Source organism: Cricetulus griseus (genome assembly GCF_003668045.3).
Source record: "Cricetulus griseus strain 17A/GY chromosome 1 unlocalized genomic scaffold, alternate assembly CriGri-PICRH-1.0 chr1_1, whole genome shotgun sequence".
Lineage (NCBI taxonomy): Eukaryota > Metazoa > Chordata > Mammalia > Rodentia > Cricetidae > Cricetulus > Cricetulus griseus.
In genome coordinates, this window is record NW_023276807.1 from 222,840,053 (window position 1) to 222,866,230 (window position 26,178).

General features: G+C 44.1%; 1 protein-coding gene across 3 annotated transcripts in view; it reads right to left on the minus strand.

The window, feature by feature from the left end:
* Positions 1-26,178, minus strand: part of Dock5 (dedicator of cytokinesis 5) — a 184,865-nt gene that overhangs the window by 83,185 nt on the left and 75,502 nt on the right. For all 3 annotated transcript variants that reach the window (XM_035452751.1, XM_027390260.2, XM_035452752.1), the window contains exons 5-10: positions 24,743-24,839; positions 13,189-13,337; positions 9,371-9,506; positions 7,563-7,720; positions 6,018-6,099; positions 2,436-2,565 (exon numbers count right to left, since the gene is read on the minus strand). In XM_035452751.1, the coding sequence (XP_035308642.1) occupies positions 2,436-2,565; positions 6,018-6,099; positions 7,563-7,720; positions 9,371-9,506; positions 13,189-13,337; positions 24,743-24,839 (752 nt within the window). The remainder of the gene's footprint in view (positions 1-2,435; positions 2,566-6,017; positions 6,100-7,562; positions 7,721-9,370; positions 9,507-13,188; positions 13,338-24,742; positions 24,840-26,178) is intronic.

Consider the following 26,178-nt stretch of genomic DNA (forward strand, 5'->3'; position numbering starts at 1 on the left):
TCCCCACAGCCCCACCCAAGGAGGGTACTCACAAAAGCCAGGCACTAAGCCTGCTACATTCATTATCTCACTTACAGAGATATGAGGAGCCCCACCTCAAGGAATGGGAAGGGTTAACTTGCCCTTGGTCACAAGTTCTGTTTTTATTGTTGTTTATGTTCATTTGTTCTGTTTGTTTGTTTGGTTGGTTGGTTTTTGTTTTGCAGTGGTGTGGTTGAACACAGGGCCTTGCACATGCCAGGGAAGCATGGTACCACTGACAACATCTACACAATTAGTTTTAAGTCTTTAGCAAAGCCAGGGAATTAATTAACAGTGACCACAAAGCTAAATCACATAACCACTATGCCCAGTGATGGAGAGGATTAATAAGTAAGGTTAGAAGCTGCTGGCTGACATGAGGGAGGACCTGGGTAAGGGGTAAAACTTGGGCCAAAAAACACACACTAGCAACCCATTTGTCCACATCCCAGGTAGCTGTAGACAAGAGATGTAAGTACTGAGAAACACAATAATGCTCAAAAGAATTCAGACTACAAGGTCCAACGGGCCAGGGGATAATACTGGTGCTGGCTAGGAAGGTGCTCACAGCTGGGCATCACATGCAGCTTGCTGTTAACCCCTAACAGGACCTTATAAAAGCTGCACCAAAAAAAAAAAAAAAAAAAAAAAAAAAAAAAAACACTGAGAAACTCATTTGTTAGTGTCCTCATCTCGTGACACCTGACTTTGGCTCATGACTGGTAATTTAGTCCTCTCTGCATTCAATACCCAGATACACCCTCCCTGACTCCCATGTGTGTGTGTGCGCACACCCCACACCACACCCACCCACCCACCCACACACACACACACACACACTAATACAGAGGAATACACACAAGCCTCAGGTTTAATGTTTTAGTTCCTTTGGAGTGTTATAAATAGCAAATGACCTCAAATACATCATCTGTAGACAAATAAATACATTTGCACTGATATGTAGATGGCTAAATAGACCTGGGTTTCTTGTACCTTTGCGATTCCACTTTAATTCTTGATGAAGTAGCAATGCTGAGCAATGTGGGGTGGTACATACCCATAATCTCAGTACTGAGATTACTGAGACAGGAGTACCTCTATACGGTCCAGGCCAGTCTGGGTTAAAGAATGAATCTATCTCAAAAAGCCAATCAAAAAGCAACACTGCTTCCCTAGATACTCATTGAGCACAGATATGATGGGAACAGTTCAAAAGACATGGCACATAGACAGTCATACGGGTCGGGGAGGCTACCTCCTTATCCACAGAAGCCACAAAGTTGACTGAAGAACATGGAATATCTGGCCCTGGTCCAGGAGCAAACTTCTGACATTTTATTGATGACTTTCAGAAAGCACTACTGATCCAAGAGTCAACAAAAGACAAAATATCTGTTCTTGAAATTTAGGAGAAACTACAAAGATATAGGGCTTCTTGGGAGGTCCTAAGGATTGATGTAAGCTGATCTGGACCCTCTCTGAAAGCATTTAGTGACACAAAGTGGCCTTTGGAAAGTGAGTCTCCTTGCAGTGATCACAGAACAGCAGCAGAGCACATGCTTGCATGTAGTCCTACTGTGGGTGAGACACGGTGCCAGGCACAAAGGAGAAAAGTGGCTACAAGATCAGCGGCTACAACACTCAAGGGCACAAGGCTCAAGGAAAGAGAACTGGCCATCCTGGGTCATGAATATTGTGTGCCCAACACTAACCATGACAACATGATCCACTGCTTCCAATGTTTGTGGGGCCCTCCTGCCATCTGCCTGCCCTCCAGCAGCCATTTACCATCTTTTCTCTACCTCTTTTCATTGCTATAATTGTGGCAAAATATACTAACATAGAAATTACCATCCTAATCACCTTTAAGTGTACGGTTCAGTGGAAGTAAGTACACTCCCATGTGTAACAATCACCGTCATCTACCACTAGAGCTCTTTCATTTTCCCAGAGTGAACCCTATCCTCAGTAAGCAATTGCCTATTCTCTTCAAGCCCTGACAATCCCATTCAACCATCTCTCTGAATCTGACTCCTCATATAAATGAATATAAATGAATCATATAGCAGCTGGCTTTTTGTGCATATGGCTTATTTTGTTTCTCAAGGTTCAGCCATATTGAGGCATGAGTTGGAATTTCCATCCCTTGATATGCTACATTTATTTATCCAGTTATCTACTGCTGCGCACTTGAGTGACCTAGTCTCCTTCATCTCTCGTGAAGAATTCCACTGTGAAGTTTGAGGGCACAGATGTTTCTTTGAGACCTTGTTTTTCAATTCTTTGGGGAATATGCCCCAAACGGGATTGTGCCCAATTCGGGATCAGATGATGGTTCCACATTTAGGTCTTTTAGGAACTGCAAAGAAGGCAGTCCCCCGAAGCTGTACCATTGTCCTGGGCTTTCATCATACCTGCTACTCCAAAAGGCCTCCGGAGGCCACAGGTGTGCTTTTTGCCCTCCTTCAACTCCATGCGGCCCACCCGGACAATTTGGCACACAAGGCTGATACGTGGCCGGATGAGGTCTGTGCTGCTGAGGTCCTGTAGGTAAAGAATGAATGAGACAGGCTGGCTGTCATGTCCTGCTCAGAGAACACTACCCCATAACTGAAACACCGGAGCAGTGCCTCTCTTCCAACCCACCCAAGAACTTCCATGGCAACAGAGGAAATTATCATCTAGTTATCTATAAAATATCTATAAAACGGTGTTCTTTTCTTCCCTGGTTCCTACTTCACATTTCTGGACTAGATCAGAAGAAGCCTATACCTCTACATTAGAGGTTAAAAACCAGGATACTCTCTGAAACTTTGGGACCTTACACATGTCTTAGTACAAGACACATCTCAGTGTCAAATGATATAAAAACTTGCATGAAACTGACACTAACTGGGCACCAAAGCCTGTGAGAGCCCAGGCTGACCTCCTTCAAGGTGCTATGTAACTGAGGTTGACCTTGAACCCCTGATCTTCCTGCCTTCACTTCTCAAGTGCTGGGATTACAGGTATGTGCCACCCCCTCATTCCTTACTCCCAACTCCTCTTCTAAGAATCCCAGAGGCAAGTGTAACCCAGGCATGGTTTTGTGAGGTTCCTCATCTGCTTCCTGAGAGGCTCTCCATAAACACAGAATAGCAAGAGGTGTGGGGGTGGAATTGTTAACGTTTGTAGCTGAGTTTCCTCTGTGTGTGTGTGTGTGTGTGTGTGTGTGTGTGTGTGTGTGTGTGTGTGTGTCTGTCTGTCTGTCTGTCTGTCTGACTGTCTGTCTGTCTGTGTGCTCTTAAGGAGGGGTGAGTGACCCGGAAATATCTCATCTCTTAACGTGTCAGAAATAATTTTATTATATCTCAGAATCCTTTCATGAAACAGCAGCCCCAGCCCTCTTACTGAATCAAGAATTACTTTTCAAATAATCACTCCAAATCTACACCCTGTAATTTGGTAAAGACATGTCACCGAGACAGCAATACACACCAGTAATCACCCACCCTGAATCTCTGCTTGAGGCTCTGCAAAGCTTCTGCTAATGGAAAATACTGGGTGGCAGGTTCTATAAAACGTAGCACATTGATACCATTAAATAATATAGTCATTATGTTTAATGACCAAGGGAATGGTCACCACATTTTATTTAATTTAGATGGCTAGACATGAAATTTACATATTAGATGAGCCTCTGGCTGGCTGGCTGGCTGGGAGAACATGGGAGCAGGACAGGAAAGAGCAGTCACAGCTGTACTAAGTTAAGACTGAGTAAACGAAGAACCAAAGATTTAAAAAAAAAAAAAAAAAAAAAGGTCCAATAAACACCGGTTGATTGCAGGGAAAACCTCACTTGGTTTCAAAATTGAACAAATACTAAAGAAATCTAGTGCAAACTCTGGGAAAGTTCTGTGCCTGCATTTGCAGAGGTAGGAGGACTCTGTGCAGGAACAGAGAAGCCTGTGCATGGCCTAGAATTAGGAGGCTGACAGAGGGAATGGGCAAGCCGTTAGCTACTGGCTACTGCTTCATTTGTCACTGGAACCTGGGCTCAGTTTTCCTTGTCTTGGACTCAGAAAGAGTAGGAAATGAAGCACTTGTATGGGCTAATGGGGGAAGGAAAGAGAGATACAGCTGGAGACCCACCCATCAAAGTTTTTCTAGGCCCTTGCAGCCCCAAAGTGCGTCCTAAAAAAATGCATGTGAAAGACGCTCAGAACATTCTAAGCTAATAGGAAGACAGTTGACAGGTCCAGCCTACCGCTCATGCACTGCCAGGCTCCTGAGCTGCATGCAGCAGTACCTTGCAGAGACTGGGAATCATCCACTCAGAGGAAGGTTCCCGGAAAAGGTCTGGATCACATTGCCCTCACTGTGACCTTGGTCTGGGAGCTCTCCTTCCAGTTAATAATTTGCATGCTGACTCCCTTCAACTTTACTGTCTTCCTCAAATGTCTTCTATTTATGTGTTTTGGAGTTCTGGGCACTGGACCCACAGCTCAGTGCATGCTAAGGGTGTGCCTTACCACAGAGCTCTACTTCCAGCACTTAATCAATCTATTTAAAACATAAGTTTCATGGCTGGGGAGATGGCTCAGTGTGTCAAGTGCTTGCCATGCAAGCATGAGAACCTGAATCCAAATCCTCAGATCTCATGTAAAGCCAGGTACTGTGGCACACATCTGTGATCCTCAAATTCCTAGCTAAGATAGGAGGTAGAGACAGGAGAATCTTTAGAACAGTCTCATACATGCAGTGGCAAACAACAAAGAGACCTTGTGTGTCTTGAAACAATGTGGAAGGGGAGGAGGAACATCTTAGGCTGTCCTCTGACCTTTGCACATGAACTATAAGACCTGTGTAACCTTGGGAACACATACACATCATACACATGCATACATACCAAAAGTTAAATATGCATACACACATGCAGCAACACTTAATGAAAAAAGAGGCCATGAGTTTGAAAGACAGCAAGGAGAGGTATATGGGAGGGCCTGCAGGGAGGAAAGAGATGGGGGGTGGGGTAATGTGATTATACCATAATCTCAAAAATAAAAGAAAACAAAAAGTGGGAAACCATTTTCATTATAGTAAAATCAACAAACAACTATACGTTGAAGACAAAAGTTATATTAATAAAGACACAATTAAAACATAAGCCTCCACTAGCAATACTTTGGCAAAGCCCCTGGAAGCACCTCATGATGTTGATGTTGTTATAATTCACTCACTCACGTCATTACTATTTGTATCTGTCTTTTCCACCCGCACAAAAGCTGCTCAAGAAAACAGTTTCTTTCCCTGTTTTGTTCACAGTTGGTCCCAAGTGTGCAGATTGGTATGGGGTACCTAGTATGTGTTCACAAACTGAATAAATGACCAGGTTATGCATATCGCTTGTATCCACTAAGGAGAGGATGTGGAGAAAGGGGAACACTCCTCCACTGCTGGTGGGAGTGCCAACTTGCACAGCCACTTTGGAAATCAGTATGGTGATTCCTCAGGAAATGGGAATCAGTGTACCACAAGATCCAGCAATTCCACTCTTAGGCATATACCCAAAAGAAGCACATTCGTACAACAAGGACATCTGTTCAACCATGTTCATAGCAGCAATATTTGTAATAGCCAGAAACTGGAAGCAGCCTAGATGCCCCTCAACTGAAGAATGGATAGAGAAAATGTGGTATATTTACACAATGTAGTACTACTCAGCAGGAAAAAAAATGGAGTCTTGAAATTTATAGTCAAATGGGTGGAACTAGAAGAAAATGAAGAAGCAGAAAGTGATACTGGGTTAGTTAGACGGCTTCACGGATAAAGTTATTTGCTGCCAAGACTAAGGAGCTAAGTTCTTTATCCCACCCAATGGAAGGAGAACCTACTTCTGAAAATTGGCCTCCGACCTCTACACACTTATACCACGGCAACACACTCACATGCATGCCTATACAGAAAATGAATGAATGCAAAGACTTTTTTGTTTTTATGAAGAAGGCAGGACTCACAGTGAACACTGCTTGGAGGTTATTCAGCTTCTCTATCTCCTTGGGCATCCCATTACTGCCCCAGCGAATTAGGTAGTTCTCACTAGCAGGAGAAAAAAGAAATTACTCTTAGTGAGAGGGCATCTGGGACAGAGGTTGCTCACAGCACAGACTTGCAAGAGTCAAAAGAAGGGACAGAAGCACCCCATGTTGAGGCAGGTCCTGGGGAAGCAAATATACCATACATGCCGCGGTCTCTGCGTTTGAAAGAGGCCCTGATACAGACAACATCCTATACAGTGGCAGACACTGCTCAGGGTGGCTCAGACATAGAACTTCATGACTTTCTTTTTTGGGGGGAGGTGGTTTCGAGACAGGTTTTCTCTATGTAATAGCTCTAGTTGTCCTGGAACTAGTTCTGTAGGACCAGACTAGCCTCGAACTCAGAGATCCCCCTGCCTTTGCCTCCCAAGCACTGGGATTAAAGGCATATGCCACCACCATGCAGCCATGAGTTTCTTTTGTTTGGGGTCTTCATTAGAGTCGGGCATGGTGACTGGGGTCTGTGATCTCACACTCTGGAGGCTGGTCATCATTATTTGAAGCTAGCCTGGGCTACACAAGTAAATTGACAGGTCTGAGCTAATCAGTGAAACTGTTTCAAGAGGACACATTTATAAAAGCTTACTCTCCTAAGTTATTCCCAATCCATCCTTCATGGTTCACATCACACAAGTGACTTAACAACTAAATTTTACTTTTTGAGAAAAAGTCTTTTGTTGCCCAGGCTGGCTTCAAACTCATTATGTAACTGACCCTTCTGCCAGCATGTTTCTGGTGCTTGGGTTACAGTCCTGGAACACCCATCTGGTTCATGTGATGCTGGGGATTGAACCTAGGGCTTTGAAGATGCTAATTAAGCAGCCTACCAGCCTAGCAGCTGAGCATCCCTAGACCCCAGGAATGACTTTTTATCACATTCGTGTAGATAAATCTCCATTTCCTGAGTTGCTCTGGGATTCAGCCATTTTCTGTAAACTTTCTTTATGTAGACTTTTTTCCCTCAGCAGTTTCGGGTTCATGGGAGAGTTGAGCTGAAAGCAGAGTTCTCAAGCACACAGCCCCCATCTAACCAGCTATAACTACTAAACCTGCACAGACACATTGCCATCCGCACAGCCCACAGAAGATGTAAGAGCTCACAGCTGGTACAGTGAATTGCATGGGATGGACAAACACACACAGGTATTCACCACCACCGTATCCTACAGCTCAGTCTCAGGGTCATGAATCCCCAGTGTGTCCCACGTCATCCTCTCATTTCTCCCCTATGGTCTTCTGAAATATTTATCCTTGTGGCTATGTCCTGAGCAGTTTCACTCACTCTTTAAACCCTACACATTTTGAAGCTCCACGTACAAAGGCTTCAGAGCCCAAAGGACTTTATTTTCTATTGTCAGAAGTTACTACAGCCACCCTCTATATCTCCCTGTCTCAAAGTCAGTGAAGGGCTCCTGCATAGGGGCAGGTAAAGACTGTACTTTGCAAGACTTGGGTCTCCATTACCTGATAAAAGTAGACTGGTCTGGGTCATACAGGGCCATGAACAGCTCCGCATCCTCGCCGATGTTACAGACAAAGTTCTTGAAGTTCACGTAGAGGCCATAGGTATGGACAGTATTGAAGATTGCCTGGCCTCTCAAGTCCAGGTTCTGTAAAATGGTCTGGGCCAGAGGACAGGAGAGAAGACTTAAGCAAATGGGAAAAAATATTGGCAAAGAAGTAAACCTATAAAATGAGGGACCACTACTATACTCAATGAGAAGCACTTGCTAAGAACTGAGCAGATATGGACCAATAATCCCTCATCAAAGAAACACATCAGCAACATCAGATAACCAAAGTGATCCTGTTCAAGGATTTGAGACCAAATAATTCAATAAATGCCATTTGAGAGGCTGGAAAGACGGCTTGTCATATAGAGGGCTTGCTGTGGAAGAATGAGGACCAGAGTTTGGATCCCCAACATTCATGTAAATCCCTGGTGGGCATAGCAGCCCATCTGTAATCCCAGCATGCAGGACAGAGACAGACAGAATCCTGGAACAAGCTGGGTAGCTAGGCTAGATGACTTGGGAAGCTCTGGGTTCAAGTGAAAGACCCTGAATCAATAATTAAGATGGAGAGCAACAAAGGATAACACCCAATGCCAATCTCTGGCTTCCAGTCCCACTTGTATATACACGTATATATTCATGTGGGTTCAGACACATGCAAACATACCTCCATGCAGGCACACCACATACATACACATGAAAAATAACCATGCTGTCTACAGGTAATAACTCAGTTTTTAGCAGACCCATGAAGCTTCCATGTCCTATGACAGGATATTGGAGGATCAAGCTTAGATCAAGTGACATACTACCCAACTTGACAGGAAACAAAAAGTTCCATGAGAAAGCTTTATTCTTGGCTGTGGTTGTCACTGGATGCAGAATCACAGGCACATATTATCATGACTGCATTCCAGAAAGCAAAAGCAATACAGAACACACAGACAAATCTTTCCTCATCCAAACAGAAAATATTACATCAAGATGTCAACATGGTAGGTCAGGGGGGTCAGAATGTGGTGATGTTTTTTTTCTTTTTCTTTTTCTGATTTTTCTTTACCTTTCTAAGTTTACCTTCAAAAATTTCCAAACGTGTCATTTAAAATAGTTTTATCTTGGAAATCACAGTATTTATAACAAACACAGATGATTATACCATAAAAAGTCTCCCTTTCACCCAGTTCTCCTTCCCAGAGGCATCTTTATTTTTATTTTTTATATGTATTTTATGTGTATGCATGCTTTAGCTGCATGTACATCTGTGTACCATGTGCATGCCTGGTGCCTGCAAATATCAGAGGATACAGATCCCTTGGAACTAGAGTTATGGGTGGTTGTGAAGCACTAAGTGACTGCCAGGAACTGACCTCAGGTCCAGAGGCAGCTTTTAATGGCTAGTTTCTAATCTACCATTCTAGTTACTCTGTGTATATGCAAGCACTGAAGTGTGTATACCCTCCCTTTTGTATTTTTTTAATACAAATACTATTTAATAAAATAGTTCTGCATCTTCACACACACACACACACACACATATACACACCCCTACCTTTGTTTCCTTTCCAAATCAGAACACAAATACTGGCCTCATTCTTTCTGCCCACTTTAAAAATGAGGACATGTGTGATTTTCTAGGCATTGCTATTTCTATTGTCTACTACTACTCTTTTTTTTTTTTTTTTTTTTTTTTTTGGCATTAACAACCAAAGCAAAGACTGAAATCCTAACAGATTGACTTGCATCCAGGAGAAAATGTACCTTTTCTTCTTGGATCTTTTCTTCTATCCTTTTAGAAGCAACTTCGTGGGCTTTGAAGAGGGCAATAGTGCTGGTGTCATCTGGATCCAAGATGTTTCCATTGTCATCACGCACAACCAGATCTAGTCCAAGCATTCTGAAGAAAAAGGAGGTGGTAAGTATCTCCCCACTCCACTGCCAGACTCTGTAGAAGAACCTGTATCAGGAAGCCCAGGAGACACGGGTAGGGACTGGACACAACCCGGGAGTCCCCTCCTTCCAAACTCCACCACCTTTTCACATAGCAATAAATAACATGACAGAGCTCAGAAGGCATCTTAGCCAAACCTGTGTGCATGTGCCAAGGAACTGGTCCAGAGCAAGAACAGTAAAATTGACATGGATTCCAACCAAAGTCCGCTCTGCAGTGATTCCCTGGCCTAGCTCCTGAGGTCTGGCATGGCAACAGCAACCCATACATCATCCTTCAAAGGCCTTCCTTGACTTCCTTACTCAATATTGTCTTAAAGGAGGAAGTAAGTCCTGGTGGCTACCTTCTAGTAATCCGTCTCTATGCTGGCTCTGCCATCATTCACACTATAGTCTGAACCTTTGCTTTAACATCTGCTCTCTCTAGGACCCCTTCACTCTGCAAATCCAAGACTTCTTTATGTGTAACTGTTTCCTACCCTTTAAGTTTGCCGAGAGAACTTGATTGAGATAACAACAGTAAAGCACCTAATAGACCCTCACATATAATAAGCACCAGTAAATGTCAGCTCCCACTGCAGAGAATGGCACAAGAAAACTGGCAATAAAAGCTCTGAGGGCTGCATGGCAAGAGCAGAGACAACCACACCCCTCTCCTAAGGCTTTTGTGCCCAAAGTGCACAGAAGTACCAAGGACTCAGAGACTGGTGGAAGAGAATTCTGATGTCAGCCCTCAGCCTGCTTTCCAGGCACCTGCACGGGTAAGCTGAGATGTCCAAACAGCAACACTCAAGGCACAACAACGAGAGGTGCCAAGTCCTTGGGAAGAAAGTAACCACGCCTCAGTTCCTTCCTCCCTGCTCTACAGCAACTCTGGATGAGTGATCTGTACTGGCAGCTTCTTTCCCGAGGTAGCCAGACCCACAAACACCAGACCTAAGAGGGACGGCATGCTGGCAGAGCTGGGCTCTGTATTGGCAGAGAGGCTCTGTTTCCTGAGCTGCTTTCAAGGACAGGTGTGGGAAAGCCAGCATTGTCTGCCATGTGGGAGGTATTAACATGCTATACCAGGCCTTCGGTGAAACTCCAGGCCAATGTTACTGTGGCAAGAATACAAAAGACAGAGTCTTATCCTACCTTGGCTGGCTTTAAGAAAGGTTGGGAGACTGCATGAAAGCCTATGCAGCTGCAACTGCTTCAATTACCGGGGGACACTTCTCTTGTCATGACCAAAAAACCTGACAAAAAGCAACTTAAAGGAAGAAGTGCTTACTTTGGCTCACAATTCAAGGGGTGGCACGGCAGAGGACCCGAGGCAGCCGACCACATTACATCGTCATTTAGGAAGCTGATATATGCCAAGGATTAGCTAGCTTCTCTTATAAGTCCAGGACTCCACAGAAGGGTGCTGCCCCGCATTTAAGCTGTGGTCCCTGCCTCAGTTAACCTAATGTAGAAAGCCCCTCACAGACATGCCCACAGTTTTTCTCCTACGTGATTCCAGACCGTGTCTAGGAGACATCAACACTGATCATGACAGAGGACAAGTATCAGGGAGGGGATTGACACTCAGCTGCTGGGAGTGTCAACTCCCTGCGACTAAGTTATTCCTTCCCATTGCCTTTGTGACCTGGAGGGAAATCAGTCGCGTCTACATCCCCCTAAATAAAACTGGAGAAAAGTAATGATTTCACAATAGCTCCCTCCTAGTGTTAGAAGTATGTGAAGTGTACAACGGAGGCAGTTTGTGAAACTAAATTCTTTATCGAATGCTGACTCCAGTTGTTTCTAAATACAATTTGTTAAGAGTGGTGAATTTAAAAAGTAGGATAATGAACTATATGTTAGTAGGGCTATGCAAAAGTCCAGAGGCTGGAGCCACAGGACAAGGGGAGAAACAGAACCGACATCAGCACAAACTAGACAACATAAATACCAAATAAAAAAACAGCAAAGCTAATGGAGGGCTTCTGAGGTCTTGTGGAAGAGGCTAGCTGAAAGCAAGAATCCCAGGCCACACTCACCGTCAATGTGGAGAAATGGACTGCAGTTCTCAAGTTGTGAAAAGCAGTGAGTAGTACCTGGAAGCAACATGTATACCTGCGCTACTTAGCAGCTTACCACAGAAATGGACACACAACAAGTGTGTAGACAGAATTAATGGTCTGGAAGGATGGCTTGCCATACCAGGGAATCTGAATTGTATCACTGCCAATCACTGTCCCAGTCCCAGTCCGGAATGGGTGGAGGGAAAAAGAAAATGGCAGCAATAAATTTAATATCCATCAATGGAATAAAAACATAGTCTCAAGCATCTGAAAGGGCCATCTCTCTATGTGCATAGTCACTCTTGGCTTCTCTGCCAATGGAGAAGCTAGGACAGAAAACCTATTTTCTCTGTTCTTTTGTCAGTCACTGGGATCCGAGGGCCAACATGGCACTTGACCCAAGGAAGGGAACTGTGAAATATTTTTTAAGACACAAAGACAGTAAATAGTTCCCATTATTTGACAACTCTAAGATCAAAAGTTTGTTGTGAGACTAGGCGGCTGCAGGGATACTAGGGTTTGAACAGGAAACATCCCCCACATGCTCATATGTTTAAACACTTGTCAAATGGTGGCACTGGTCTGAAAGCTTGCAAAACCTCCTGGGATGTAGAGCTTAGCTGATAAACTTGGACTATTAGGGGTGGGCCTCTGATTCTAATCTGGAGCACACTGCTTTCTGGTGTGCTACATGGAGGAAGCTCCACCATAGATTCCTGCCCATCCACCAGCATGGACAGGTGCTGCTCTGTCTTGCCTTCCCCATTATTCCAACTCTATTCTTTGGAACCACCAGCCAAAGTCAATCTTTACTCCCTTTAGTTTCTTCTTCTACCCAGGATTTTGCCACACACAAGACACTCCTCCCTCCCCCAAAAGTCACTAACACAGGGAAGGAGGTGGTTATGCAGTTGGGTAGGAAGAATAATTTTTAATTTCCTGCTGCATAGTAACATAACTATGGTTGTCAAAAATTAACTTGGTATGTCAAAATACCCAGAAAAGAAGATTTTAAATGATGACTGCCAAAGTGATGGGATTCCCATTTAACCTCATTAATCATCATTATAGATAAGTACTGTATTCATGTGCCTTGTAAATATGGATAACTGTATAATGTGTAAGAGTACTTCACTTATTTATTTTCTGTTTTGTTTTTCTGACAGGGTCTCATACAGCCAAGCAAGCTGGCCTTGAACTTGCTATGCAGTCATGAGTCCTTGACCAGAACTTCTGATCCTTCTGCCTCCATCTCCAGAGAGCTGGGATTATAGCACTACCACACCCAGTTTATGCAGTGCTGGGCTTTGTACAAGCTAGGCAAACACTCTGCCACTGGTCAACCTCCTCAACACTCAATTTGAAATTGTTTAAAGGTTTCTTGTTTTATTTTTCATGACAGGGTTTTTCTGTGTAGCCCCAGCTGCCCTGGAACTCACTTTGTAGACCTGAACGAACTTGAACTCACAGAGATCCCCCTGCCTCTGCCTCCCGAGTAATGTGATTAAAGGCTTGAACAGTAACTAGTGTAAAGGTGCTGGTCATTGCCCATATCTTCCGTGTAAGACTGTCCTGGGTTACCTGTTTCCATGATCAATTTTGGCCGTGACCTTCTTCTTCAGCTCTGCTAGTTCGTCCTTGGGCAATGTCCCAGACAAGATCTGGGAGCGCCACTCAATCAGACTGTATGTCATTTGCTGCAGCTGGCGGAATAATGTGACCTTGTTGTTCTAAAATGGGAAAGGAGGGAAAGACAGAAAGGAAAACAAAGATATGATGGAGAAATTGCATCTTCACATAGAATATCTACAGGGTGTTACTTACTCATTAGGTCACATAGTAAGCTGCGCACTTTGAGGCATAGTTTTATGCTGATAAAGATAAATTTAACCAAGCTACTCTGAATTTGTCCCAAAATGCAACTCTAAAAGTGGGGAAACAGTTGCAGATTAGTCCTAAATCATAAACCCATCAAATCATGAGCATACCCTAAAATTCTGACCTTGTCCCTTCCCCCACTTATAAGAGGACCCTTCTGTGGCTAGCCTGAACCACATTCCCACATATATATGTATATACATACATACATACATACATACATACATACATACATACATACATACATACTCAATCTACACCTCAGTATCTGTGCTTCCTTCATGCACAGCAGTGGTCATTTCTTCCAAATGTTCTGAAGCCTGTCATAATTTCCTTTACCTGCAACCACATTGCCCTTCTCTTTCTAAACCTCTTTTGTGTGAACATGTTTACATATGGGGGTGGTCATGCACATGTATGTGTGTACAGGTGAGATCAACATCAGGACTCTTCTTCATTTACCCTTCACCTTAGCTCTTTGAAACAGACTCTCTTGTTGAACCTGGAACTCTGTGATTTATGTTGAATGGATGCTCAATAAGCCCCAGGGATCTGCTGGTCTCTACCTCCCCAGTTCTGGATTACTCATGTTTAACATTATGCTCCACTTTTATGAGAGCATTGGCAATCCAAAATCTGATCCCCTGCTTGCACGGCAGGCACTGAGCCATCTCCCCAGCCCCACCAGCTGCCTAATTCTGACTGCAGTCTCAACAGAGAAGACTTATGCTGTGAGTTAGCCATGCCTTACTTTGACTGGAATTTATAACCTACATCAATACAGAGCCCTGGAAGACGGTAGCCTGGCTGGCTCTCTCCCTGGACAGGAATCACCCCCCCTTGTGTCTATGTCTACAGCCTGAAGAAAGAATTACAAGTGGAGAAATATTCAATTTCAGAGATAAGAATATTGAAAAATATAACTTTAAAGTTTTAATTTTAAAAATCTCCATTCCCCCAGAAAACGGACATCTGACTTTTTCTGGACTCTACTAGTAATTGAGCTAAAGTAAAGTTACAACCAAATAATCTTTAGCACCGCCATTAATTTTGAGAGTCAAATACTTGATGCCTGAGCCATCACCATCTCAGTTCTATCTAGATGGTTGACTGGATGATTATGGACTCTAAAACACCATCAGCCAGTGAGAATGAACTGGGAACAAAGTTCCTGCCCTAGAAAATCCAACATTGTAGAGGAAAAGGAAAGCAATAAATGGGTATACATAAGCATGTATTTATCATGTATTGTGGGTTTTTTTGGGGGCAGGCAGGACTAGGATTGAATTTTGGGCCTCACAGATGCTAAACAACTGTTCTTACTTCTGAGATACAACCCTAGTTTTTACATTATTATATGTATATACAAAAGATAATATTAGATTATGAAAATACAAGGAAGAAAATGAAAAAATAATTAAAAGAAAAAATTGAAAAAAAAAGCTAGGTGTAGTGGTACACCCTTTAATTCCAGCACTTGGAAGGTGGAGGTAAAGGGACCAGCTCCCCATTTCAGTAGCCATAACAGCCTAACACGTGCTTGCCTGGCCTTGCTTTGGTTACTAGGAGGTCAGATGCCTGCCTCGTGGCAAGGAACCAATCAGAAGTTACCTGGTAGTGCTATGCTTTACGGCTCTGGGTGTGCTTTACAGACAAGTGCACAGCAATGACGTGCAGAGTATAGCAACCACCCTGAGAGGGCCTATGGGCCATAACAACCAGTTGACCAATCAACACAGGTTAAGTCCTCCAAGCCTGGAGGCACACCAATCCTAGCCTGTGTGTACCCCTAGACACTCCCCTTACGCTGCCCTATAAGATCTTGGTCCCGTGGCTTCTCAAAGTCTTTCCCCAGCCATCTGCTATGGTGGGTGGATGAAAGGCCCGAGCTAACATGGGGTTAGCTCGTTAAACAACTGCAATAAAGCCTCGTGCTGTTTGCATCAAGTTTTTGCCTCCACCTGGTGATTGGGGTGGCCATGGTCCTGAGTAGAGATCCTGGGGGCCTGAGCCCCCGGGGGTCTTTCAGAGGGAAGAGTATCTCAGTGAGTTCAAGGCAAACCTTGACTACATAGTGAGTTCCACGCCACCCAGGGTACACAGTGAGACCCTGTCTCAAAAAAAAAAAAAAAGTACAATATGATTTTGTACACATGATAGAAGGGGCCACCTTAGACAGTCAGGAAAAGTATACCATATTCGAAATGTATCAAATACGAAGTCATACAGTACCACTCATTACTTATGGACTATGATGCTAGTGTTTTCTTGTTTGTAGGTAAAAGTCATGGTGCTGGTATATGACTGTGTTGCCCTGAAGTTAATTTATAACTCACCTGTTGTGTGTCAACCATTGTAAGAGTTTAGTACTCGATGTCTAAGTAATTACAATCTTGGTTCTACCTGAATGGTTGGCTGGTCCACTACATAGGGAAGATATGTGACATAAACAATGCAGAGAGAGAGGTGAGAAGAGGTGGAGAAGAGAATGGGTGGGTGGAGACAGTGAGAATGCATTCTAATGGCTGCCACCCTTTCTCTCTTGTTGGTGTTCTCCAACAACTCCAGGAACAGATTCCCAGGCACAGGCATTAACCAGAATAGAGCTGGAAACATCCAAGGTATTTCTGATCAAAGCATAAATCTGTAGGGGAGTGGCCTGGCCTACAGGTGTGGCAGTGAGAGGCAAGGATGAGATTACTAACTTTTGATAAAAACTCTAACACAAGTTCAAAGTTCATGGGGACACAAAGGAGAAGGAGGAGGCGCCTAACTATCTGTGATCTCAAGGGGCTTTATATATTTATACTGTGGATCTTCACAATCTGAAAGACAATTCCTGTTTAAGAATTGTCTCCTGAGCCAGGCCATGGAAAGCACAGGGAGATATGTGAAGAGCTTGTGTTCGATTAGCACAGGTACAACCTCTGCCTTTTCAGTTCAATTCTGCATAAAATGTTCCCATTCCATTGTCTCACAAACTTGCATGGGGATGGGGGGGAGGGGGGTAAGCCTACAGACTATGCCTTTCAGAACTGCTAGAAGGAAAGGAGATTTTTTTTCTCCTTTCCCGTGACTTCTCTACTCCTATAGCCTTCATTGTCTCTAGCTGTAATTAAGGCATTAATTTCTATACTCTGAGAAAGAAAGAGTTCCAGGGGTCCAGGAATCCTCTGCATGATATGGTGCTTTGTCTGGGGTACATGCTCACAAGTTCTCAGCCTCAATTATATCAGACATTATCCGTGGCAACTTAATTATTGCCTGTCCATATCAGCCTTGTTTGCCAAGTCCTTCCCCCAAAAAGGATGAAGACAGCCATTCTTCTCCCACTCAGTGTGCCAAATTCATTCTCAATAGACAAGCTGGAACTGGCCAGAGGAAGTGATTTCCCCCACTTACTTCAAGGAGAAGGGCCTTGCCCCAACTGCTCTGGGCTAAGCAGTTGGCATCCTAGATGCCCCTCCCTGCTCCTCAGGTACCTCATGCATTTTTTGGGGTGGGGGTGGGAAGCATGTGAGGGCAGAAGAGGAAGATCCCGCACTCCCAAGTAGAATGACTATGTCACATTCTCCTATGTCTCTCCTGTTGTCCTCTGCTGGGATTTGGTTATGACTTGTTCTCCTCACAGGGTCCCATGCACAGAGCCATGATGGGGTGGTTGACTTTCTGAGTGGCCCAGTAGGAAGTAATTTAATCTCAGGGGGTACTGCTGACAGGGAGTTGTTAAAGTTGGCCTCCTGGACTAAGCTAGCTCTTTTTAAAAATATCAATTTATTCTTTGGTAATTTCTTTTTTTCTTTTTCTTTTTTTTTTTCGAGACAGGGTTTCTCTGTGTAACAGTCCTGGAACTTGTTTGGTAGACCAGGATGGCCTCAAACTCACTGAGATCCACCTGCCTCTGCCTCCTGAGTACTGGGATTAAAGGTATGTGCCACCACCACTGGCTTCTTTGGTAATTTCATGCATAGATACAGGACATCTTAAGCCTATCCTCTCCCCAACCCCTCCCCATCTTCATGAGTTTTGCTGTTTTGTAATCCACTGAGTCCAGTTAACACAGCTTCCTGGAATCCTGACCGATGTTGGCTTGATCGTGCGCAGGTCTTGGTAGATAACCACAGTTGCCCTGAGTTCGTGAGTGCAATGACCATGCCATACCCAGAAAAGAGCACTTCACAGCCCTCCTCCCCATCATTACTAAATTCTTTCTGCCCCCTTTCACAAGGCACTGTTCCCTGAGCCTTGGTGCAATGGCAGGGTTGGGGGTGGGGGGGTGGTGATGTAGTTTAGATGTCTTATTTAGGCTGAACTCTTGACAGCCTGCTTCTACAGGTACTAGAATCATAACTGTCACAGAGTCACTTCCTCTCAGCTCTTTGACCAGCTATGATTCTAGTAACTGCTGACCACACAGAAGGCGGCACTTTCTCTAAGGTGAGGAAAGTATGTTCCGTTCTTGATAAAGAGTACAAACCTGGGCTTGGAATCACTTCTGCCTCACCCTGTGAGGTCTTCTCCCTGTACACAATCATGTCATGAAGCAACTTTCTGTGGTCTGACAGGGCAGCAGGGATGACAGATACAGGTGCCTGAACGTTTGGTTTTCAATAGTGGGAGCAAAACAAACCTGTTCTCTTCACATGGTACCTGGGCTCTGGTGTTTTGTGCTAGCAGTAGAAAATGGACTACCAGGCTCTCCTTCCTCGCCTCTGGTTCCTACATCCTACACAGCCCAAGCCTGCCCTCTACAGAGCTTCTCCGCCACCATCTCTGGTCCTCTCCAGGTTTACCTTTTCCTTACCGTCAGCCATTGTCACACCATTAATAATCTCTTTGACTCTCTCTGCAAAAGTCAGCATGATCCTGGGATCTAGTAAGGACTTGGGAACAAATCTGATGGCTTAAACTCTTAAAAGAACAGTCTGGTTTCAATTTGAGGGAGGCACCGTTACCCCACGGAACACACCACAGATACTGTTTTCTACCAGGCAGTACAGACGTGCCTCTATCTCATTTGCTGTATTTTTCTAATCCAGATGTTTATCCTTTTTCCTTCTTTGTTAGAATTTCTGGAGAGAAAGACCAAGGCATAAGAACAGATAGCTTTGCCTCCCATGATGACAGGAATGCAGAAGTCACCCTGGTAGTATTACAGAGACCTAGAGGCTGTTCAGCCCATGACATTGACAGATTAGGTGTCAGGACTCTGATTCTGCTCACCTCCTCTTCTTCCTCTTCCATGGGGTTTCATGACTCAGAAGGAAAAGTGCCCAAGGGAACATTGGCTTCTATGTCTCATTCTATCATCAACTTGCTATGTGACTTTGGGCAAAGATTCTTGCCCAAAGACATCTTCCAGCCTATGACAAAGCTGTTCAGCTCCATTAATCCTACTTAGCAACTTCCTGATTGTCTGCTTCTGACTGCCTTGATTCTGTGCCTTGCTATGCACACAGTAGGAATTATACAAGGATGGAGCTTTGCGATAATCTCAAGAAGTCTTTTCCATGTAGCTGTTAACTCCAGGATCCAAACTGAGTGCCAACTGAACAATCCAGCCATGCTTCCGACCCATCCTTACTTCCTCTTCCTACCCTGGAAAAGCCTGGACTGCCTGGCAAAGATTTGCTTTTTAAAAGAAAATGTTCCAGCATTTCCTTGTCACATTTTGTTTTCTTGCCAAAGCCACATGGAAGCAGACCTTGTAATTCACAGATCACAAGTTCTGCCTGAGGATGAAACCGGTTTCAACAGGAGACCAGTTAAACTGTCAGTGGGTGCTGCGGCAGTCATAGATGACTGTCAAGTGGCAGATCTTCATCTGCCTGGATGTACAACCATGGGTGTGACAGGAAGACAGTGAGTCAGTACACCCTGCACATTTCCTATCCCACACATACCACTGTTCCATGGTCCCCCAGAACCGGAGCAGGCACAAGGCTTTTAAGTGAAGGGAGATGGGTCCTTCTTAGGAATACATGTTGACAATTAAACTCCCTGATTCCACTCTTATTATCACCAGGTGCTCCAAAATTCACAGAGCAGATTGCCTCAAACAATCAAAAAAACAAAACAAAACAAAACAAAACAAAACCTCACTGTGAAAAGGAGAGAGCCGCTGGGTTGCATCCCAGTGAGATAGGTGGTGAATGGCTTGCTTGTGATAATCAAGTGTCTCAGGCTTCCCAAACAGTTCTGTATTCGAAAACACTTGTCCCACTGTTACAACAATACAGTCTGGCTTGGTGATTTTCAATTGAGAAAATATCATCCCGTGATTTGGGATGGAAGGCTGTTTATAGTCAAAAGGCAGGGGCTGGACATATGCTTCAGCATACCTAGCTCTTGCAGAAGATCCTAATTTGGTTCCCAGCACTCACATCAAGAGCTCCCCAACCACCTGTGACTCCAGCTCTGGGTGGATCCAAAGCTTCTGGCTTCCACAGACACCCACAATTACATCCACTCAAAAAACAAACAAACAAAAACCTTTAAGAGCAAAGGTATAACTAGTTCCGTGGGGTGCCACATACCTATAATCCCAGCACTCATGAGGCTGAGGCAGGAGAATTGGGAATTTGAAACTTCTCTGGGGCACAAAACTAACAGGGTCTGCTTCATCTGTCTAGCCCCAGTGCCTTGGCCCATCACCACGTGACCTCACTGATCAAGATATTCCCTCCTTTCCTGATCAAGCCCCAGAAATACCCAATGACTGGTCCTACCAACGGGCAGTTCTGCAGACAAAGCATGTACTCTGCATTCTGAAAATATCTGTGCCCCCTGGACTTGAACCTCAACCAACAAGACTTGCTATCTACAGTAGACGAAATCTAGTCTGTTCCCAACTGCTCAAGGCCACTCTGCCCAAGATGATTCCAGGAGATTCCAGGAGAGAAAGGCAGTGGCCTTGGATAAGTGTGGCACACAGAAAGCAGCTCCTGTACTCCTGGCAGCCACAGCTGGGTGAGAGGGAAGCTCCCAGTCAAGGCTGTCTGGTGGGAGGGCAATCGACTGTGGTAACTGCTTCCAGCTGGGATGGTATTAACCCTCACAGGTTTCCACTGGTGGAGTCCTTGACCTGATGCGGGATGATATCACCACAGTCCCCTTTCATGCTTCCACAGCTTTGTGAAACTAGGATATGAAGATACATACTGGGAAAGGGAATGAGTTCTGCATCACTTTTACAAGGTGTCAAAAATCCTGCAGAAGTTTGAGGACTCCAAATGGCTTACTTAGGTTCACAGGGCTAGCTAGGACATGGCACACATTTTCCAGTTAATAGGGGTGTTTGGCTCCTGTAGTTTATTTCCTTCCCATAGCATAAGTAAACACCCACCAGGAAAGACTGCTGAAATCCAATCAGTAACATACTCTCAGGAGAAAAAAGGGACAGTGGAGAGGTTCTAGGGATAAGCAGACTCTCCTCTTTCCAACTCTGGGTCCCGTCTCCTCAATAAGGACATCTCCCTCCCCAGTGTGAGGTATTTCTGGTGATTTCACATTTTATAATTGCAAAAACCAAGAAACAAACATCTTTCCTTTCTGGAATAATCCAGCAACCTCATGGCTGAGCTTCACCTGGTTAGTGGGTTGTATTTCTCCCTCCTAGAAAAATGATAGATCAACACCGTAAATTTCCAATGAAATTCGACAGAAAGGAGCAGAACCAGGAAGCATATTTAGAGAGACACAGAGTTTCTGGGGCATCCTAGAGGCGGTTAACAAAGTCACTCAGAATACCTGATCCAAAGTTGAAGGAAGGAGTCCCTGCAGATGTAGCTTGGGGTAGTGTCCTTTCCTAACGTACACAGAGCCCTGAGGTCAATCCCCAGAACCACAAATAAAAAAAAAACAAAAAACAAAAAACTAATCTATGGTGGAGGAAATGGATGGGAGTATTAATGTCACTGTATATTAATGTATTCTGGCAGAGCCTACATTTATGTTTACATAGAATAAAGGAACCCATATGCAGAATACAAAAACAATGCTAAAACACACATGGGGAAGAGAGACTAGGAAACCTCCCTCCCTCCCTCCCTCCCTCCTCCCTCTCTCTCTCTCTCTCTCTCTCTCTCTCTCTCTCTCTCTGTGTGTGTGTTGTGTATGTGCTTGTACCCATCCACCATCTGTCTGTCTGGGTATGGAAACCAGCGCCTCGTGTACACCAGGCAAGCACTCTACCACTGAGCTACACTTCCAGCCCTATTTCTTAGTTCTTTTCCCAAGAAAACCTGTCTTGATAACTGGTGAAGAAAATAAATAATAAAGTCATCTATTAAGAGACAGAAAAGGTCTTTTTATTCATACTCTCTGTACTTAACATATGACTTGAACAGCAAAACCAAAAAATCCTTCCAAAGTACAGGGTGAGTACCCCTTATTTGAAATCTTGGGATTAGAAGGCTGCTTTTTCTTTTTTTCAATTTTTAAAGAAACATTTACATAGACCTAATGATATCTCTTAGGGATGGCATGAGGTCTAAACATCAAATTTGTCTATGCTTCATCTCTGCCTTCTACAACAGCCTCAACATGATTTAACACAGCCTCAAGATCATTTTGTATATTGCATTCAAGAAAGCTTCACACAGGAGGCTGGGGGTGGGACAGACTTTTCCACATGTGTTTATCATGCATGTGCTCAAAATGCTTTGGATTTTTGAGCATTTTGGGTGCTTGAATTTTAGATTCGGAATGCCTGTGGTCTGTGCCTATGATGCAGTGTGAGCCTTGTGCTGGATGGTTTGCCTCCAGTGTGACGAGGTTAAGAGGTGGTGGAATCCTGAGGAGCAGAGATTAGCATCAGTCTCATTAGCTATCGCAGAGGATTCTCATACAGTGAGGTGCCCCTCCATGCTCTGCTTTCCTGCCATGCCATGTGAGTGTTCCTTCACACAACCTACTGCTACTGTGACATCATCCACCACAAGGTACCCACCGGAGTTGAACCCACTCCTAGTATCGGGCTCTGGAGACTGCAGAACTATGGCGTAAAGCTGTCTCTTTTTTTTTATAAGTTCCCCTCCCCTCAGGTATTTCATTACAACATCAGAACAAAGACAATGCAGAATACTCAGCCTGTACTTTACCGAATACACTTCGCCACTCAACAACTACCAGAGAGAACATTAAGGAATAAACCCATGCCCATGCAATTTCTCACCCATCAACCCTCTATATCCATCACTAAACAATCAATTAACCAGAACCAGAGTGCTTTCAATGTAAGTACAAGTTGATCAATGGAGGCCACAGGGATGACAGCTGTATCCTTCCCCTCCCAGAGTATATGATTTAGGGGCTCAGAGTTAGTGCTCTCATCAACTAAGTCTGAAGAGATCAAAAGATCACCTTCAATATGGGCCTACCATCCCAAGGGCCAGACCATGCGTTCAGCAGTAAGTGTCCGGGCAGTCCAGAAGGGAACATTAAGGATTAGTTTCTTTAGAAGACCCATTATGAAAAGAGAAAGGACACAAATGAGGCTTTGAAGGTTGGGCAGGCAGAGAATTACGAGTGCTCCTTACAAAGTGTTAATGATTTCTAAGGTTATGATCTATCCTGGAATATACAGTTCTGAACGGAATGAAATACTATGTGAACTCTTAGGACTGGTGCTGGAATGAGGTTTGGCTGCCACTTGAGTATGCAAGGACAAGAATGGGGTATTGCTGTACTTTAGTCAGACCGGCTACATAAAGAAAAGAGAATGACCCCCAGGTCCAGCTACCAAGTCTACAGACTCATGAACTTCTTCTCATGTCTAGTCAGAGAATATATTAATCACCAGACAACTTCCTTGTCACCCACACCAGTCTGGAAGTCCCCTACATAGGCGAGACTCACCAGTGCTCACCAACAACGTCTGAAGAGAAGCAACATTAGAAAACAGTCTATGGGTTCCAGTACTAAGAAAAGAGGTTTTAGACCAGAGAAGAGTTCGCCATGCTGGCAATGAACTTTGAGTGTCTTGTGCATTTGTAAAATAGCCATTTCTAATCTGATGACGTTAAATGCTGGGAGTTCCAAGCCTTAGTCCTAGCATTGCAGGGCAGAGTGTTTAAAGAAAAGATGCCTCTCAGTTTAGAACAAAGCTGAGGGGCTAATATGACAATGGTTTTCTAGGTAGAGAACAGCACATGGTGAGACACACAGCTTGCACATATGTCTTCTGGTCTCTCTCTCCCTCTTCATATGAAGCCACTGAAATTTCATCATGAGCCTCCACATTAATGTTCCTATAGCCCCCTAGCCACCTCCCAAGTCTTCTGCTCTAAGCAGTATAACTGGATTAAATTTCCACCCTTGCAAGATTTTCTTTCCTAATTCTCTTTATTTATTCACATGGGGCAGGAACTTACGCATAACGCATGCCACGTTATGCGTGGGACAGATCAGAGGACAACTTAGAGAAGTTAGCTCTCTCTTTCCATCATGTGGATCCAGAGGATCCAGCTAAGGTAGTCAGGCTGGGATGTAAGTGCCTGTCCTTGATGAGCATCTTTTGGTCCCAGCCTTCATCCTCTTAATGTTGCACAATGAATTAAACTCTAACATGAACTTCAAAAGGGACACGTAAACCACAAAGTCCCAGTGGAAACGCATGCAATACATATGCAATACATATATGTATGAATACACACATGCAACTCATGATTATGGTTGTCACACAGAGTATGTTCCTGTGCCTATGTGGTTTCCCACTGAACTAGCATTTTGCATTCTAAGGTCAAAACAGTGTGGGAAGACAGAATACTGAAATGAGCCTGACCTAAACTGTTCATTATATATGGTTCGGAGTCTGCAAGGTCCACTTGTCATGGGGCTGAGCACTGTGACGTTTATAAATGTCTACTCATTGGCATACATGGAGATGCTAACAGCAAGTGCCTTGGGTTTCTGCTAGAGTATTAACAGATATAATTGCATCTTGTTATTATAGCAATGCAGTGAGGGTTCGTGGCTGGGGGCTCCCAAGAAGGCCTTCACAAGAGTTTGCAGTTATAACTATTACTTTCACAATCAGAAAGAGTGAATTGATGATCACACCTACTTCCCTCTATAATCCCATTATCAGTGATCCAACTCTGGGAAGATGAGAATCAGCTGGCTTCCAGTATTGTGGGTTCCACAGAAGGCTCATCCACTCAATGCAGAAAATGGCTCTACAGTCCAACAGTTAGACTGAGGGCCCAGAAATGGCACTCAAGGTCACCACCCAAGGGGAGCCCCGCCGGAAGCTTACCACATAGAGCTTTCGCCAGATGACAGCCCATTCTCGTAGAGTATTCGTAAGTTCCTGAACCAGTGGCAACTCCCCAGGAATCACGGTCTCATGCTGTCTACAGGGAACCAAAGAGATGTTACACTTGACTGCACATGATAGGAGCTGCCCTTCCCTGACCAACACACTCTTGACAATCAAAGGCAGGAATGTGGCTGATGTGGTTTGAAATAAACCCATCTGCCTCTGAAGGGTTGTGTAGTTTGGAGAACCTGAACACAGGTAAACATGAACTGAAAAAAAAAAAAAAAAACAAAACAAAAAACAAGGAACTGAGAACAACCTATAAACTAAACTAAGTTTTTGCATGGCACACGCTAAGCCTAGACTCTACTTTGTAACGATAAATCTTTCCTCCAAGCCACCTGAGCCCTGCTGCCATGTGGGCACCTGAAATAACACACAGAATATTATATTAGGTACAATGCTGCTGGCCAATGACTAAGATTTCTTATTTGTTAGCTCTGTCTTAAGTATCACCCATAACTATTAGTCTATATATTTTATAAACGTATCTTATTGAGGACGCTGGCAGAATGCATCCTGTCTTCCTGGCGATCACATGGCGACTCCACAGAGAGGAGGAGGAAGTGGAAGTGGAAGAAAGTGATTTCCTGCTTGTCCCTGCTTATATTTTGAGTCTGCCTGTTATGTCACTTCTTGCCTGGATCACAAGACTTTACTACATTTCCCAGAATCCTCCTTGACTCCTAGTCCTGCCTAACTTGCTGCCTCATTAGCTGAACAGTGCTTTATTCAACAATCAATAAGATAAACATACACAGGAAGACATCCCCCATTACTACTCCCCCATGTTTATTCTCTCTGAAAGTGCCAGTGACCAAGCCATGCAATTAGCTGGTTCTACAGGGCAGCTGCTCCATTTTGTAGAGAGGTACACACCATGTGATCTCACCCAAAGACGGGCTTGCAAAGATTGACCCATGCCCTCTTCTAGAAAGGACTGGGTTTTCTTTTCATCTGCTGCTTCCCAGAATGGAAAATAGAAGCAAACCAACATCCTCACTCACATTAGGCTTAATTGCATTTACTCACCTAAATTTTCCCTGGTGTTGCTACAATTATCAACAGGAAAAAGACAACAAGGACATGCAAACACATAGGGAAGAGCAATAGAACCACCATGTGAACATGCAAACATAGGATGTAGCTAAGTGTGAATTTCAGGTAGGGTAAGGCAATATATTAGGGCAACTATGACTCAGGACACATACGTTACATGCTAATTTTGGAAAGTTGCAGGTGGTCCCCATCTTAGGAAAGTCTGATTTTGCAACTCTAAGATGGCTGGGAAGCGTACACTCACAGTTTCTGGCTTTCCACTTTTGGCACAGTGGTGAACATATTACATGAGGCCCGTGCTACTCTATCCTACA